The sequence below is a fragment of the Oryzias latipes genome, chromosome 21, assembly GCF_053564925.1.
Source record: "Oryzias latipes strain Hd-rR chromosome 21, Olatipes_Hd-rR_3.1".
NCBI lineage: Eukaryota > Metazoa > Chordata > Actinopteri > Beloniformes > Adrianichthyidae > Oryzias > Oryzias latipes.
In genome coordinates this window covers 22,287,283-22,305,493 of record NC_136257.1, presented here as the reverse complement: position 1 = coordinate 22,305,493, position 18,211 = coordinate 22,287,283, and the positions used below count along the sequence as shown (strand labels likewise).

The window sequence follows — 18,211 nt, the reverse complement described above, 5'->3', positions numbered from 1 at the left end:
ATCTTTTTTTCATTAAAAATAGGTTTTATTATAATAAATGTTCAAAAATATCTTTGGTGTGGTAACTTTTTCTCTCTCAAAATAGATATTTTGTGAGTTTGATTAAAAATTGTCTTCATTTTTTAAATGTTTGTGTTAAATGTAGTATAAAACCAGTAAAGAAGGAAGCACCATGGGGATCACAGTGTCTCATTCGGCCATGTTGGCGCACTGTCAAGCCCTCACAGAGGCCTGTGGCTACACAGAAGGTAGGAAGGTCTCTGCACACTCTGAAACTTTATCAATAACCCCATCAATTATTAAAATGTATTAAATAAAGAGTAGCTTGAGCGCCTTCTTAAGTGTATTTTCAGCTTAATAAATGGGTTTTTTCAGCTTAGGCTTGTCTGCCTGACAGACCTGGTTTGGGGAAGAAAGCAAAGCAGTTCGTTTCTTCCAGTGTCCCAGTTTCTCTCTAAATAACTTCTAACTGCACCAGCCCCCTCTAGAGACCCCAAGATCTGGTTCTACTACTTACTTTGGAGATTTACATCAGCCTCCAGTGTGGCAGTTATAATTTAACTTTCACGTCTACATTAGACTACTACAATGTTCTTTTAGCTGCATGAGAAAAATGAAAATGACAAACTAGAAACAATTTTGGACAGAAGCCACGCACAAAAAATACACTATAGTTGATGGCTGCCAGTCTAACTGTTTTATGTAGAATGTAGAGTTCTAGAAAAACATCAGAGGTGCAGCAAACAGGCTGGATGAAAGAAGCTTCAATTGGTCAATTATTTTGCTCAACCTGATTTTGGATTGTTGTAATGTTTTTTTTTTGTTTTTTTTTGTTTTTAGGGGAAACCATGACCAACGTCCTGGACTTTAAGCGAGAAGCAGGATTATGGCATGGTGTTCTTACAGTAAGTTATTTTTTAAAGACAAAGGGATGTTTTAGTAGAGTTTCATTCAAAAATACTTTTCCAGTACATTTGTGTTTTACGGTATTTTTTATTTACCAAGATATGTACATGAGAGGGTTATGCTTAAGGCGCATATCCTTAATATATTATATGATGTTGTTCTTCACCTTTTGGCATACTCCTTCAACAAAAAACTTGAATTCCTAATTTTTTTATCAACTGAATTTATACCTTCTTCAAATTGATAACATGATTTTTTTTTTTTAATAAATCAAAGTTAAGTTTTAGATTGTGAAGTTGATCAGATGAAAGTAGTTTCTGCTGTAAATCACATTCTGCAATTACAGCTATTTTCAGAAATTGACAGAACTTGAACTCACCTCTGCATAGTTTTAGTCAAATGCCATAAAGGTTGATTTTACGGTTTTCCTTTACGGCTGGCAATGATAAACCTTTGTGTTCCTTTACTATTAGAAAGTTGTTGGGTTTTTTTCCTCTTGAGATTTTCCATGCTTTGTGACATCTTATTTTTTGTTTTTAGACGCTTAAAGCTCTTTTTAAACAGTTTCTGTTGATCTCGTGCTCTTACAACAGAGTGTCATGAATCGCATGCATGTCATCAGCATCCCTTACTTCCTGATGAAAGTCAATCCCCTGTCCTGGATACAGAAGGTTCACACATACAAAGGTAATATGCATGTAACTGAACTTTTTTTTTTTCTTTCTGCTGAATTTCATTCACACGAACACCATTTTATCTGACCATTACCCAGTTTGACTTCAACTTTTAATCAAACCCTTTCTGCTATTTTCTATGAAATTATATTAAAATTGTTATTAGGAGTTGAATTATTATACATAACTACCACAGATTGTGTAGCTGCAGTAATAGTTTTCATTGCCATTGAACTTTCATATTGATAGATAAGATAAATCATTTGTTGCAATTTTTGATTTACAGTGGAAGTTTAAGCTCCCAATAAATAGAATAAAATTCCTAAATGCGTCCAGCTTTGCTGAGTCACTCAGCGACCTCCGAGTCTGCCTGTACTGTGATTGCTTGTTAAGTGGGATGACGGAGCATTTGCGTGAGCAAATCATTGTGAGTCTGTCTCTCTACAGCCCGGGTGGCGGTGGTGAAGTCCAGGGACATGCACTGGTCTCTTCTGGCTCAGAGAGACCAGAGAGACATCAGCCTGAGCTCATTGCGCATGTTGATCGTAGCTGATGGCGCTAACCCATGTGAGTCCAACTCCAACATTTGTTTAAGAGTCCCCACAGAGCCACAATACATTGATATTGATCTACTTTCTATTTGTATTTGACCGATTTCTTGTTACGGCAGGGTCGATATCCTCCTGCGATGCCTTCCTCAATGTGTTTCAGGCCCGCGGGCTGAGACCTGAGGTGATCTGTCCATGTGCCAGCTCCTCGGAGGCCATGACTGTGGCCATTCGCAGGTCAACTTTTAATCCTGCAATTTAACAAAGAATAGCTTTCCAATACCGTGCACGTGCCCTGCTAACAGACCCAACAAATATTTTAATACAGAAGAATTGTTTTACATAACATAGAATATATTGGCTGTGTTTGCCTGGAACTGTGGAGCTTTATTTCCACAGACCTCCAGAAACGGGGGTTCCTCCTCCAGGCAAGGCGGTTCTGTCTATGGGTGGGCTGAGCCACGGTGTGATCCGAGTGGACTCAGAGGAGAAACTTTCTGTCCTCACGGTGCAGGATGTGGGACAGGTCATGCCCGGAGGTACGGCACACATCCACACGAGGAAATAAGATCCATTCTGGGAAACTGAAGTGAACTGAAGCCTGTGTTCTTCTGGTTTTGTTTTGCATCCTCAGCTGTGATTTGTGTGGTACGAGTGGAGGGAACTCCTTATCTGTGTCAAACAGATGAGGTTGGAGAGATCTGTGTCAGTTCCAGGAACTCTGGTCTTGCTTATTATGGTCTGCCAGGCATGACCAAGAACATCTTTGAGGCAAGTTTTCTTCAAATTTTCTTTCGTTTGTTGTAACTGTTGTGTAATGTAGGTTCAACCCAATAATAATAAATACAAAAAAAGATTTGGTTTAATCGTTTTATTCCTTCATAAACTAAATTTTTGCTATTTTTAACTTAAATAACATTGTTTTCTGTGTGTTGGAGTACTTTAAACTGGAAGTTTAACAGTGATGTGTTGCTATAGGCTATCCCAGTAAAAGCATCTGGAGCTCCACTCAGTGACAGACCGTTCACTAGAACCTCTCTGCTGGGTTTTGTGGGACCAGTAAGTCACTTTTTTATTCAGTCTCACCTTACTTTCAGATCTAAAAAAACCTGGTTTGGTGTTATATTATTATGATGATCATGATAACAACTGTATTATACCAAAAGTATTTTTATTACAATAAAAATAAAATTATTCTTTCTATCCATTGTTTTTCTTGCCACTTTTAAAATCTTATTTGCAGACATAATTAGTCAGTTTAAGTTTTAGGATTATGAAGATGATATTTTATTTATTTTTTAAATTTAATTTTTACACATTTTTATAGGTTTCATTCTTCCATCATTAATTACTCAGTAACTTTTAATGCCTGGACTTATTGTTGGTTTTAAAACTATCCAACTTAAACAGACGTTGTTACGGATTTGGAGTACCTTAATAAAATCTTTGTCTTGACCTTTTATGAGAATCAGGATATAACGTTCATGCTTTGTCCCTCAGGACAACCTTCTGTTTGTGGTTGGAAAGATGGATGGATTGATGGTGGTCAGTGGCCGCAGACATAACGCCGATGATGTGGTTGCTACGGCGCTGGCTGTGGAGCCCATGAAGTTTGTATACAGAGGAAGGTAAAGAAGAAACAACCTGAAAGCAAAACTACATTTTTAACATTGTTCCTGTTTTTACTAAGAACATGCCACGTGGTTTGTTAACTGATGAGGGCAGGGCACCTTAAATAAAAGTACGCAGTCCACCTGTAACTTTTTGTGGTGTTTTCAGGATAGCAGTGTTTTCCGTGTCTGTGCTACACGATGAAAGGATTGTTGTGGTGGCAGAGCAGAGGCCAGACGCTTCAGAGGAGGACAGCTTCCAGTGGATGAGTCGTGTCCTTCAGGTACTGCTCTGCTTATACACAATTGGACATTTTTGTTCATTTTTACATTTCAAGACAATAAAAAACAGGTGTGATGTAAAGAAAATTAAGATTAAAACTGGTTTTGTGAGTTTTCTTTATACAAATCGTGGGGAATCAGGAGCCGACGATAAAATGCAGTTTGAAAAACTTTGTAGTTATTGTGTTGAAACAAAAATCTGGCAACAAGCTCCCTGCTCCATTCACTTGCAGAGGACTAGATCCATGTACATCTTCATTTTCCTCGTCTGAGCTGCCATGTTGCTCAAAACTGTACACCTGGATAATTTTGATGTTGCACTGCTAATGTTAGCCTGGGGTTGTGAGGGGCTGTAAGCTAGTGAGGGAGCGCGTAAACAAAGGGATGATGGGAAATGAGCACATGCAATCTCTATGCCAACAGTCCCGCCCACAACTTAGAGGTGAATTTTTGATGAACTCCTGCCGCTCTGCAGAAACTGTCTTAGAATACGACACGTTTTTTAAATTTTGACTGAAAACGGCATAATTATAACTGAAAGACCACTGGGAACACTTTTAAAGTAGATCAAAGGATCATTGGATGGTACTTTAACTATTTTACAAAAGGATCAGTTTCTTTTATAATGTTTATTGTGTAGCTTACTGCAATATAATTGTAATTATTGAACTTTGCACACGTCTGTGCAGATTGGAAAGGACACAAAGAAAAAAGCAATCGGCTCAGCCTCACGTACATCACAGAGCACCAAACCGCTGGTTTAGATGTCTGATATTTTCTAATATTTTTTAAACCAATGCTTTCTTGTTCAGGCTATTGACAGCATCCACCAGGTTGGGGTGTACTGCCTGGCTTTGGTTCCTGCCAACATGCTTCCTAAAGCTCCCTTAGGAGGCATCCACATATCTGAGACCAAGCAGCGCTTCCTGGAAGGTGCTCTGCACCCCTGCAACGTCCTCATGTGCCCTCATACATGCGTCACCAATCTGCCCAAGCCAAGACAAAAGCAGCCAGGTACATCAAGCCCTGTCCTTTAGTAGGGGATTCTTGCAGTTTTTTAAATAATGATAAAAATGTTTTTGCTGACCTCCTGGATGTTGATTTTGATTGTTTCCTATAGAGGTTGGGCCTGCTTCTATGATTGTGGGCAACCTAGTGGCAGGCAAGAGGATAGCACAAGCCTGTGGCAGAGACTTGGGACAAGTCGAGGACAATGACCAGGTACGTAAAATAGATTCTCATGTCACCCATGCTGTCAATCCGCATACTGAAAACACTTGTCTAGAATTAGAGGTGCACTCATCATCACACAGAGCAACAGTTTTATTTCCTTCCATCTTTTTTCAGCAGCAGAAAAAAAAGCATCGCCTTTGATTCCTGTTTTTTTAATCCCGTATTGCATTTCTTTATTCGTATTGTTTTGTGTCTGTCATTAACTTTGATTGGGGGAATATTTGCTATCAGAATTTAAATGTAAGCGTCTCTCATCTTGACCAGTTGTTCACCTTTATTTATTTGAGGTATTTGGGCCAATTGGAAGTTAACTGTTTGTTTTTTCTGTAGTTTCTTTATATTCAGGATGTTCTCCAGTGGAGAGCTCAGGCCACTCCAGACCATCCACTGTTCCTCGTTTTAAATTCAAAGGTAAACGTCCTCCACTGCAGGGGTAAATCCTACCAGACTAAAATGTTTGCTCAAGCTGTTTCTCACCTAATATTTGACCGAAATAAGATTTTGCAGAAATGTACTTTTACTTCTATTTAGTCTTAAATTTACTCACACTCAAGTGAATCTTTTTATGTAATTTATAAAATTTCCCCTGTCTTAATTATGCACTTCATAAAATAGTCAACGTCCCAAGAAGAAGATGCTCATTTTAGCAGCTAAAGACAAATGTAAAGTTAACAGTGATCCTTTACACTCAATTTCCTTTACTCTCTTTAAAACAACCCCAAAAAGTTTCTACATTTCAGTAAAATATATTGTAAAAAAGCAATTTTTTTTATGTTTGCTTTTTACCGTTTTCGTCTGTCATTTGATACATTTACATTTAATTTTTATTTATTTTAGCAAAAAGATTAGTGTTCAGGAGATGGTGTTACATATCTAATGAACGTATGATTTTCCTTCAGGGTGCAGTCGCCAGCACCGCTTCCTGTCTGCAGCTGCACAAGAGGGCAGAGCGAGTGGCAGCTGCGCTGATGGGACGCCTCAACACTGGAGACCATGTCGCACTTGTCTACCCACCAGGTGAACAGAGCTGCAATTTCTTCTTGTGCAGGCCTTACTTTCAGTCCAGGAGTGTTATGATATCTTAAGACCCAACTGAAGACTTTGTTCAGGTGCTAAAAATCTGCTCACCTTTGTGTGCTTTACATACAGGAATCGACCTGATTTCCACTTTCTATGGCTGCCTGTATGCTGGCTGTGTGCCGGTGACTGTCAGACCGCCCCACCCACAGAACCTGGCGACCACTCTACCAACTGTCAAAATGATTGTTGAGGTAAAAGTGGAGAAAGTCCTTCATAACACAGTTTTAATATCAACTGGTTCAATCAACATTTAAACCTTTAACACTGGAGCTGTTGCCAGCAACAGCTAAACAACACACTCTTTAAACTAATGTAACTCCATTTATACAATTAACGGATTCTAAAGTGGAGAAAGCAGCTTTGTATATTGAATTTATTTGCAGCCTCAGCTGATTGACATTGATTGCGTAAGAACTTTACATAGTAGCATAAGGCTGTTTTTTCTCCTCTTCAGAATCCGCTGGAATTACATGAAATGCATAAACAGATAAGAGATACGGTAGTTCAAAGCAGAGGTCCCTAACCACCGGGCCGCGGACCGGTACCCGATTCTCTGTTACATCTGTCTATGTCACTCTTGACGCAGGCCAAGGCGCTCTTCTCGGTCACGTGATACGTTACCGCTAAAACAAACCCAGGAGCTAGCAAAATGAAACGTCTTTGGAAAGTTTCTTTGGCAAGGTGAAAACACCCAGCCAGGAGACAGAAGAGGAGCCTTCAACTTCCAAAAAAAGAAAGCTACATTTAATAGATAGTACTTCTTTTTTGCACCATGAGTGTGGGAAGGGGAGATGATGACACCTGTGCCATGTACAATGTCATGCGTGTCAAAATAAAAGCTCAGGGTTCCTCTTGTCACGTATCTGTTCTTCCTTCATCGTAGTATTGCTACAATAATCATTCGCCTACATTTATAAGACCGGTCCGTGACAGTTTTGTGTGACGTCATACTGCTCCATGGTGTTAAAAAAGTTGGAGACCACTGGTTCGAAGAATGTCAACACTGGAGCTAAGGCTCCTGTGTTAAACAGTTAAAGGAAACTCAGCCGAACTTGTACTTTGTGGTGTAACTGCATACTTCTGTGTTACAGGTCAGTAAGTCTGTGTGTATTCTAACAACTCAAGCAATAATGAAGCTGCTGAAATCAAAAGATGCTGCAGCTGCTGTAGACATCAAGAGCTGGCCCACAGTGTTGGACACAGGTACATTCAGGTTTCTAACCCTCCTCGACCCACTCCAATGAAAATAGTTTTTTTTTGTTGTTGTTCTGTTATATTTCTGATGCTGGAGGACATGTATAAAGAAAATTAAGGTCAAGACTGCATTTCTGAGCATTTCTTTATTCAAATTGTTGTGAATCATGAGCAGATGAAAAATGCAGTTTGAAAAATAGCTTGTCACCAATTTTTTTTGCACCGGTAATGTTGGATTGGGGTTGTGACGGGCTGTAAGCTAGAAGGAGAGCTCGTAACAGTGAGTTACTCCATAGAAAACAATACAGGTTTTTTGATTTTGGCTAAAAACAGCATAATCATATTTTAAAGACCAGTGGGGAACGTTTTTACAATAGATTAAAAGATCATCAGAGTACGTCTATGAACACAAAGAGGTGCTTCAGTTTGTACTTCTCAGTTTGATAGTAAATGTGATTGTGTGAACCTCTGTTCTTTTTGGCTTTCAGATGATCTCCCCAGAAAGAAGAATAACCAAATGTACAAACCTCCAACTCCAGAGATGTTGGCTTACCTGGACTTCAGTGTGTCCACAACAGGCATCCTAGCAGGGGTCAAAGTACGCAGATGTCCTCTTAATGTTTGCTTCTATTCATTCAGGATAGCACAGTTGTTACCACGCTTTATTTTCCCTTTCTCCATGTTGTACTCAGTTTCTAGTCTTATTTTTGCGTTTGTGTCATGTTGTTGTTTCAGATGTCTCACTCTGCCACCAGTGCCTTGTGTCGCTCCATTAAACTTCAGTGTGAACTCTACCCCTCGCGGCAGATCGCCATTTGTCTGGATCCTTACTGTGGCCTGGGCTTTGCCCTCTGGTGCCTATGCAGGTGAATTAGTAGCTCAGAACAAATACATCTTGGAGAAAATCAAAGCACGCATTTTGATTTGGATGCTTGTAATCCTGCTTATCTGTTTGCTGCTCTGATTTGTTCTTTTAGTGTGTACTCGGGACACCAGTCAATTCTGGTTCCTCCTTTAGAGCTGGAGAGCAATGTTTCCCTCTGGCTCACGGCAGTCAGTCAGTACAAAGTGCGGATCACCTTCTGCTCCTATTCCGTTATGGAGATGTGCACCAAGGGTCTGGGGACACAGACCGAGGCCCTGCGGGTTAGTTTGTCTCTTCATTTGTGATAAATCTTAACTGTAGCTTTTCTCACCAACAAAGATCTGCAATCTGCAATAGATATCTACTTCACATGCAACTGTTAAAATAAAGTTTTCACAAACATATTTTTTCTTCTTCTGGTGTTACTTTGTCTTTTTAAACAGTTGCGGAATGTGAACCTGTCGTGTGTACGTACGTGCATGGTGGTTGCAGAGGAAAGGCCGCGCATAGCCCTCACTCAGTCCTTCTCAAAGATCTTCAAAGACTTGGGCCTCTCACCCCGAGCTGTTAGCACCACCTTCGGCTGCAGAGTGAACGTAGCAATTTGTTTGCAGGTAAGCAGATCGGATGGATCGTTGAGAGCTGTTGATGGCAAAGAAAAAAAATTATTTTGTGTTTTTTGTAACTTTGTGACTGACTGGGAAATGCTCTAGAAGTAAAGGGAATAGTTCAAAATGATTCAAATCAAAGGTGATATTCGTAAAATCCTGTAAATCATTCGTTGCACTCAACAAATCATAAGAATCCATAAGTAACATTTTAGTTTTTTTAGATTATACTAATGGCAAGTGACCTTTAGGGTGTTAAATTCTTTTATTTTAACAAAATTATCTGGGAAAAACATTTTTTATTTACCAGCTTATAGTTTTATTAAAGCCTAAATGATTGGTTTACATTATTTTTAAAGCTCCTCAAATTTAATGCTCAATTCTTCTAATCCAAAATCATCTTCATAAATTAGATGCTTCCATCATGTGTAAGAGAAACTACCATCAAGTTTAGCCTCATCTCTACATGGAAGCATCGACTGTAAATCTCATTTATGATGCCCAAAAGATAAAATGATGGCGTTGAGAGACCAGGTTTTTTTATTTTGAAGATCTCCACAAAAGGATCTGTAAATGTCTCCATGTCTGGGTATAGGTGATCATTTAGTCCTTTTTTTTTTAATGGCGATCTTTACCAATTTGATGCCGTGCTGTCCCGCATTAGTCTGAGGAAGGAAAATAATAATAATAATAATGTCTCTACGCAAATACCAAAAATATCAATATCCATGTTTGTTTTGGACGACACTTTTTCTGTACTGCTATCAGTAACAAAGACTGATACATGCACCCACAGTGCCCTCTAGCAGTTACTTAGAAACAACTGTTATTGCAAGAGTACAAACTTTAAGGGCCCAATATTTATTATGTTAAAATCACATTTGAGTCACTCCTGAGTATACCGGTAAGTCGCACCTCTGGCCAAACTAAAAAATACATAACCTATACTCCAAAAAACACATTAATATTAAATTAGGTTTAAAGCATGTATGCATATGTGTGTGTGTATGTGTGTGTGTGTGTGTGTATATATATATATATATATATATATATATATATATATATATATATATATATATATATATATATATATATATATATATATATATAGTCATTTCCAGTCTTATGTAGTCTTTATAAACTGTTCAGCCTTTATTTGAGTCCCACTTTTAAGAATGGATCCACAGAAATATTTTATCTCTGTGTCCCACTTTGTCCTCTCAGCCCAACAGGTTAGGGAAACTGGCTGAGCAGGTACAGTCAAATCAAATGAGGCATTAACATTTCTGCTTTTGTTTTTTGTTTTCTGTGGAAAAACCAGAAATCAGCTTGGCATGATGTTTGAACATACTTTTTTTGTCTGTTGAGATTTTTTTGTAACCGTGACTTTTGTATGTTTGTTTGACAAGTTTGAGCATTAATATATAGGAAGCTAGTTCTACCTAGTATCACTCAGCTTGTGTTAGATACTAAGAGTTTTTTGTACTCCTGACATTTGAACTCTGAACTAACATTTGCTTTAGTAGAAGTACAAAAAATTGGACTTTTACATAAATTAAGCTCAGTCTGCAATATTTTTCCCTTTCTAATGATATTTTTTAATTGCATTCTGCCGCTGAAACCTTTGCCTGGCTTAATGGACTGACATCCTGACATCCCCAACCCAGTTCAGACATGGCAGAGACTGCTGTCTTCTCTGTATGACAAAGATTCTGATAGAAAAGACTCCAATTTGGTCATTTTTATGTTTTTCAGTCAGTGCTGAGCAGCACCTGATCAAGAATGACCATTAAGATGTTTCAAAATACGAAGACTCATTTACGATATAAAATAAGTAAAAACCCTTTTTTTTTATTTTTCAGACCAACTGTAGTAGAAACGTGTAAAAATTTGTAGTTACGCTATAAGTTTGTGACCATTCACAAAACACTTTCCACAACAAAGAAACAAGTGAAGAAGATGCCAAAATGATGAAGGGATTTCTTTCTGTCATTAAAATGTGTAAATCATTTCAATTTTTAGGTATTTTAAAATGATATCAGACAGAAGGATAGACAGGAAAAAATTACCGATCGGTACATTTTTTTTAATACTTTAAAAAGGTAATCAAACAAGTGGATTTATGTTAATCTACAAATATTTAAAATAAAGTATTTTATCAGCCTCACTGGTGTATTCCTTCATTCAAAATTCATTAGGAAATAAATTCGTTTTTTATATATAAGCTGGTAAACATAATTGAACTTTGAGTTTACTTACCTTTTGCCATCCTCACTTAAATGTAGATTAAAGTCAGGTCAGGTGACTTATTCAATTAAAGATTTAATCTACATTTCAACTAATTAGTTTCTTAATTTGTTTATATGATTTTTTTTTTGTAGATGTGTCTTTTTTTGACTGTGTCCCTGTTTAACAATAGCATACAAGTGTATTTAATGCTCTTCTGTCCGTTGTTCCTCAGACTATGTTGAATGTTATTTGGTAAAAGAGTGGAATTCATTTGACATACAATAATTTAAAACAAGCAAAAATCCATTGGCATCCTTAATTTATCATTATTTTTTTGTCTGGTATTTTCCAACTCATGTGTGTTCTAATTTGGTTTAATGTTTAGGATTTTGATTAGGTTTGAATTTAAAATTAAACTTTATTTACCTCAAAATTATAATTTAAGAAATGTTCAATGAATTTTTTAAACATCAGGAGACGTTTTACTTGCAGAATAATACGCAGGTACATTTTATTTCAATACATTCTGATACAAAAATAGTGGAGGGAAATTTAGCACCTTTATTGGGGAAACCAACATTTAATTAGGATCAAAATAGATAAGCATACTAGTAAATACTCACATAAAAAATATTATATTATATATTATTAACCCAAGTAAACAAAACGTGTTTACTAAAACAAATTATTTTTGTAGTGCACATCAGGTATGTCCCTGTTTTTAACCAGATAAGATGCAACAGCCTCTGCCTTTTCTTCAAAGTGGTCATCCTCCCATTCCCCAGCATTCATCCCATACAAATCCCACTTCTGACGCCAAAAAAAGACTGTCAGCATGAGAGCAGCTTTATTATTTCAAAACTTTAGGCTGCAAACATTTGGCCATGTAGTTTAATAAATGCAAATTTTATCATAGCGATGTATAGGTCTTTGTCATCCTCTCCTAGAAAAACACAATGATAGAAATAAGAAGCTTGTTCATCTCTATTGTCACACACTGCAAATGTCAGCCAGGCTTCTGCAAATACATGGTCAGAAATCATCTTGAGACCTGTGGCATGTGTGCACTTTTTTACAGTGCCCAAGGAATCCATACAGCACTGCAATGGCACAGTAATGTAATGTAATATGTTTACTAGAATATGACAGTACATGTAACTGCATCATATATGTCATCACACTGTCACAGGCTGGTTGGCTTCTGGCTGCCCCCTGCTTTGCCAGCAGCTACTCCATAATCAGTTTCCACCTTTCCTCCAACTGGCCTCTGTCATATGAGGCCAAAAACCAAGGAAACTAAAATAGACATAATTGGTCTTCTTTCATTTTTTAGGGCACTGCTGGTCCAGACCCTACTACTGTTTATGTGGACATGAGAGCGCTGCGACATGATAGGTAGGAAGGAGGGTTGTCCATAAAAGTAGTCTTTGCAAAGCGACCTACCTAACAGATAAAGACAAGCTTGGTTTGTTTTGGTTTGTTTTTGCAGAGTTCGTCTTGTTGAGAAAGGGTCACCACACAGCTTACCATTAATGGAATCTGGAAAGGTAAAAAGTCCAATGAAACCGCTGAATCAAACATAACTGGGCTTTGATGCTGTCAAAAGGAGTTTTTTCCTATTTTTTTGCCGTAGTTACTTCTTTCAACTTAAAGCAGGTCTGGTTGTTTTGTGTAGATCCTTCCTGGAGTGAAAGTGATCATTGCAAACACAGAAACCAAGGGACCTTTGGGAGACTCTCATCTTGGAGAGGTAAGTCAAAGCATCATGTCAAGATTTGGAAGACAACTTCATTCTCAAGCTGTCATTTCCTTCTTTGAATTGGGTTTTTGTAGTTGGAGTACATCTATTTAGGTATTTTAACTGTATTACAAGAACAATGTTCTTTCTATCTGAACACTTTATTAAATTTAAGACGTCAACAGCAAAAACCTTCAGGAAAACCACGGAAGACGAGTCATTTAACCCATTTCTAATTCTAGTTAAGTTACAAATTAAATACAAGATATCAAAGTTAACAATTCAGAAAGGATTAGCGTCCAAAATCATGGTTTAAAGAGTCTTGGACTGTTTGAAGCAAGGTTAATCTAGGTCTCAAAAGCAAAGCTGGAACAAGCTTTACAAGGAAGGAGCTGGAAGTCTACAGACTCTTCTCCTTTTTAGAATTGAGTTCCTAAAGAGGCCATTACTTCAAGTACTTTGTTTATTAACAGAAAAATTGTGGAAAGCAAGTTGGACAGTTGGTACAATTTGGTTGAACACCTTACTGTTACAAAAACAGGGTTTTTTTCTAGACTACAATTTTGGTAAAGGGTTCATTGAGCAAACATCTAAAGATACGTTCACACCAAGTATGCATTCTAGAACACGGGTTTAACATATGATGGCCACACATGGACAAGCATGAAGGGACGACTTCTTTTTTTCTGTTGTTTACTAGCGCATGTCCGCCAGCTACAGTTGGAAGGGGCTTTGTACAAAATGTTGAAGTGGTGTAAATCTTGCTCCAGGCTTTTTCTCTCACAGTTCCTTTCTGATATATGAAAGACTTGGTGTCATAGAATTCCAACTGGGCATAAACTGCAATTATTAATTTATCCTCCACGATCATTTTTTTTTATTTTTAAAGAGACGCCATCCAAACATGTGTGAAGGTACACGTGTATGCGAGAGTTTTGAATGCGGCGGCCCAAAACGCTTTGCAGAGATTTCATTGGAAACGGTCACTTGAACGCACCTTGCTGAGGGCGACCTGATGGTAGCTTCACAGGGTAACTGAAACCAGCAGAGTCTAACAGGCAGCTTGATTATAATAGATTATTTATACATTTGGTTTAACAGCAACAGGCCCCTACCCATCCTCACTATTTCTATGTAATCTATTTTTTCATTTACCAATAATGTCAACACAAGGGAGGATTTTGTTTCTGTGGAAACTTCTTGGATCTTGACAGATAAAGCCTGTGGATTCTGTGTTTGTGTCATAGATTTGGGTTAGCGGTCCTCATAATGCCACAGGTTACTACACCGTTTACGGGGAGGAGGCGCTGCACACAGACCATTTCAACACCAAACTCAGTTTTGGGGACACTCAGACGGTTTGGGCCAGGACCGGTTACCTGGGCTTTCTGCGGCGCACAGAGCTGACTGATGCGAGTGGAGGTGAGTTCTCCCCTGTTGCTTTCATTTGTTTCACTGCAGGAAGGATAACAGGGTCTGACTCCGTATCATTATGTCAGCATAAGCATTTCCTTTGAGTTTGTTTCTGCTTGTTTGTCTCAGAGCGCCATGACGCCCTGTATGTGGTGGGCTCTCTTGATGAAACATTGGAGCTGAGGGGGATGAGGTATCACCCCATCGACATTGAAACGTCTGTTATTCGGTCTCACAAGAGCATCGCTGAATGGTGAGAATTTACCGATTTCCGGTTCAGTTGACGAATGTTAATCCAGACATTTACCAACTACCCCGTCTGCTTACAGCGCCGTGTTTACTTGGACCAATCTCCTGGTTGTGGTGGTGGAGCTGGAGGGATCAGAGCAGGAGGCTCTAGACCTGGTTGCCTTGGTGACCAATGTTGTCTTGGAGGAGCACTACCTCATTGTGGGGGTGGTGGTGGTGGTGGACCCCGGAGTCATACCCATAAACTCCAGAGGCGAAAAGCAACGCATGCACCTTAGAGATGGATTCCTGGCTGACCAGCTGGATCCCATATATGTAGCTTATAACATGTGAGGCCCAGTAGCAGGAAACACACAGGAGAAAAATACAAAAATGGGGGCTTCCTGCAGGTTCAGACTGTGGCAGACCCCATGTTGATCCTCGCCTCAGCAAACAATGTTTTTAAGGGCATTTTACATTTTTTTTATTGAGTTTCTGATGTTTGGGGGGGAAATAATGAATTTTTGACTCAGAACACCGGAAAGCAGCGAGATGGTCTGTCATGTGATTCTACAGTGTGCCATTAACATAATTTATTTTGTTATCCTCAAACTGATGAATGTTAGGTGAGCGCTTGTGCCATAGGACTGACGGGGAGTCTCAGAGTTTGTCTTAGGTCCTCTGTTTTCATGTAAAAAAAAAATCAAATTTAAGATCAAGTTCTAACATTAAAGCTTTTCCAGCTTAATGTGAACTTGGCTTTTTTCTCCTGTTCATCCAGAAACTGAGAATTTAACAGCAGTAGATTTAGAGGAGATTCTTAGTTTGTCTCAATTCTGGAGTTTTTGGCAAAGTTTTGAACACAATCTTAATCTTGTGAGGACTCAACCCTCTACTTCTGCATCTAAACCACAGATTAGTGTTTTATCTGAAAATGCAATAAGTGTAATGTGGAGACTGTTTGTTTGAATGACCGCATACAGCAAGTGCCAATCAGCTGAGCAATGGAGAGGACAATACTTGTTGCTTTCTATTAACAGCGAGCTAAAGGACACAGTAAATGAAGCCTTAAGTGTTTTTTCAAATGCCTGTTTCCGTCTCGGCTCAATTTTGTCAGCTGCTCACTGGCGTGAAAAATACAATTGGACACGTGGTTTAAATTTAGCTTTAAAGTGTCGATCCAAATGTCAGCCACTATTGACACACAAGCCCATTATTTATGTATTTGTGGTTTAAGGCTAAAGGTTAAAAAACTGAAACAAACTCTTGGTTTGTTGTCGATTTTTACTATCTTCATTTCCAAAGCCATACGGCCGAATAGAAGTTTGAGATTTGATATGCTGCATATAAATCATATGAGGCAAGTGTCTAATACACTCATGGCACCATAAACTTGCAGCTTGTTTTATAAAGTATCCTTGTAAATTCTTCTTTTTTGCTTTTCTGTGTACATCCACTCAAAGACCGGCTCCAGTCTGCTGTAATTATGTACAGAATTTTGTGTAAATTATTAAAAGACGCAGAGCCGAGAGAAGGCGATGAATTCTGGTGAAAACCTGAGAATCTTTGACATCCAAAAAGTTGTTTGCAGCCAATTCTGATGCATTTAAAGACTTGAAATTATTTTTAGAGTAAGGAACAGGGGACTCAGAAGAGCAGACAACGCACACTTCAGCCTGAAGAGACAACTGCTGAAATGTCACAACCTTTGTTGTAATGTACGGAAAAAGACTTGTCTGATCTATGGGTAACTGTCATTATTTTCATAACATGATTTCATAATTAATAAAAATGTACTTTTAATTTAAAATGTGTCATCTCTGACCTTTAATAGAGCAAACACCCTTTCCTTAACCTGATGAAACAGTCTAACTTTAGGTCATTGTAAACAAACTGTGGAAGAAAATGAATAAAACCAAACTTACTTGCATGTGTTTAACAGTTTAAGAATATTACACAATAATGAAAATGACACTTAACTGTGTTTTATCAATTTATTTTGTTACAGTAATGCATAAATCAGAAAAGTGACCGTTAGATATAAATAAATGGTTCCCATGTTGCCTCACGTCCTACACAGACTGAATTTAAATCTTCTCTAAAAAACACAGAGAAACATAAAAGCTAACATCACCAAGAAAACCTCCAAAGATATTGCTTAGAGACAAAATTGCAGCTTTAACCACCAACTGCTTCCAAATATTACAAATTCAACAAATAAAATCTTTTTTTTCTGTAAAGAACTCAGTAGAACATTTTAAAAATATTATTGCAAGAGGTAACATACAAAAATATCAGAGCATTAAACTTTCTAAAATCATCATAAGAAGTGTACGCATTATCTGAAAAAATAACCTTCAGTTTAAAAAACTGGAATTCAAATAAGACAAAACTACTATGAATCAAGTATGATTAAACACTAGAAAAAGGTTATATTGAAATTGGTATTTTGTATATTTTCAATATCACAAAGGGATTTTACTACTAGTATATATTGTAGTATGTATTTATATAACTATAGTAGTACACGGTCCACAAATATATAGGGGGAAAAAGAAAAAAATATTACAATATTAAATGTGTTGATCCCCAACAACAAATACAAATGAAAGAGAATTGTTCAGTATTGGAATGTTAATAATAGCTCCTTTTAAAAAAAATCAACTTCTATAACAGTTACATACAGTTGTTTCATATTCTAGATAAAAATCAATCATAAATGAAAATCCACCTTTCTAGGATGTTTTACGTGCAAACTGACAGAACGCCATGCATCAAGTAAAGATCCTGAGTCTTCCTGAGTTCACTGAATGTATGTTTGTATTTTACTGAAAAGTTCAGAGGCTTTGTTCAGCGCACGTACTCCATCCTCTGATTGAAACTGTCCGTTTGGAATGTGAGGAAAAGCGTGACAGCTGGGGTACTGAGTCTTTCTGTTGTCCACTCCCAGCTTCTTTAGATCGTCTACAATCTCAGGCAGATCCCTCAGCAGGCTGTGGTAGCGGGAAACTTTTTCAGCTGTGGCCAAAATGGTGCTGTTGGCGGTACGTTGACCAGTACGTTTAAACTCTGCAGCTATGAGAGCCTTTTCCACCGCTTGGTGGATTTTGAAAAGACACCACTCCGTGCTTTCTCCGTCTGAGTCTTTCTGAGCAGCATCGAGATCACAGCGAGCCTGCCTGAACCAGCGCTGGGCCTCCTCTTTGTTTGGCGGTGGAATATTTGTATAGTGGGTCCAGAAGTTGTTGGAGTTGCAGCCCCTGAAGGATCTTTCTCGACTGCTTCTGTGAAATCTTGCCTCCCGATTCCACTGCTCATGAAAGTTTCTGAAATCCCAGTTTCCCCAGGAGCTGGATTGCTTCGCAGGCCCCCCCTCGCCTTTGGTGAGTTCGTCAATACGATTCAGCAAATATTGGAAGGCTTCTGTTGCGAGTTCAGGGCAGTCAGGGTTTTTGTCAGGATGCCATCTGAGGTAAAGCCGCTTGATTCCTTTTTGTCTCTCCTCAGAAGAAAGACTCCAGAGCGCAGTCAGACAACTGTCAATTTCACTTTTAGCTTCCAGTAATGTAGCTGGTAATGGCCTTGATGATTTATTGGAGGAAC

General features: G+C 38.3%; 1 protein-coding gene across 3 annotated transcripts in view; it reads left to right on the top strand.

Moving 5' to 3' along the window:
- The window catches only part of LOC101169822 (DIP2 acetate--CoA ligase A), an 82,064-nt gene extending 65,646 nt beyond the window's left edge, over window positions 1-16,418 (top strand). For 2 of the 3 annotated variants that reach the window (XM_078939948.1, XM_023951215.2), the window contains 26 exons: window positions 146-248; window positions 841-905; window positions 1,500-1,593; window positions 2,028-2,147; window positions 2,251-2,365; window positions 2,528-2,667; window positions 2,763-2,899; window positions 3,107-3,187; window positions 3,629-3,756; window positions 3,908-4,022; window positions 4,833-5,034; window positions 5,141-5,241; window positions 5,584-5,664; window positions 6,153-6,270; window positions 6,403-6,524; window positions 7,425-7,536; window positions 8,016-8,125; window positions 8,263-8,393; window positions 8,505-8,673; window positions 8,836-9,006; window positions 12,563-12,624; window positions 12,719-12,776; window positions 12,905-12,979; window positions 14,215-14,389; window positions 14,510-14,633; window positions 14,710-16,418. In XM_078939948.1, the coding sequence (XP_078796074.1) occupies window positions 146-248; window positions 841-905; window positions 1,500-1,593; window positions 2,028-2,147; window positions 2,251-2,365; window positions 2,528-2,667; window positions 2,763-2,899; window positions 3,107-3,187; window positions 3,629-3,756; window positions 3,908-4,022; window positions 4,833-5,034; window positions 5,141-5,241; window positions 5,584-5,664; window positions 6,153-6,270; window positions 6,403-6,524; window positions 7,425-7,536; window positions 8,016-8,125; window positions 8,263-8,393; window positions 8,505-8,673; window positions 8,836-9,006; window positions 12,563-12,624; window positions 12,719-12,776; window positions 12,905-12,979; window positions 14,215-14,389; window positions 14,510-14,633; window positions 14,710-14,962 (3,162 nt within the window). In that variant the 3' untranslated portion in view covers window positions 14,963-16,418. Of the gene's footprint in view, window positions 1-145; window positions 249-840; window positions 906-1,499; window positions 1,594-2,027; window positions 2,148-2,250; window positions 2,366-2,527; window positions 2,668-2,762; window positions 2,900-3,106; window positions 3,188-3,628; window positions 3,757-3,907; window positions 4,023-4,832; window positions 5,035-5,140; window positions 5,242-5,583; window positions 5,665-6,152; window positions 6,271-6,402; window positions 6,525-7,424; window positions 7,537-8,015; window positions 8,126-8,262; window positions 8,394-8,504; window positions 8,674-8,835; window positions 9,007-10,224; window positions 10,255-12,562; window positions 12,625-12,718; window positions 12,777-12,904; window positions 12,980-14,214; window positions 14,390-14,509; window positions 14,634-14,709 lie in introns of all 3 variants that reach the window. The other variant, XM_023951214.2, reaches the window with a different exon arrangement.
- Window positions 16,419-18,211: the final 1,793 nt, after the last annotated feature.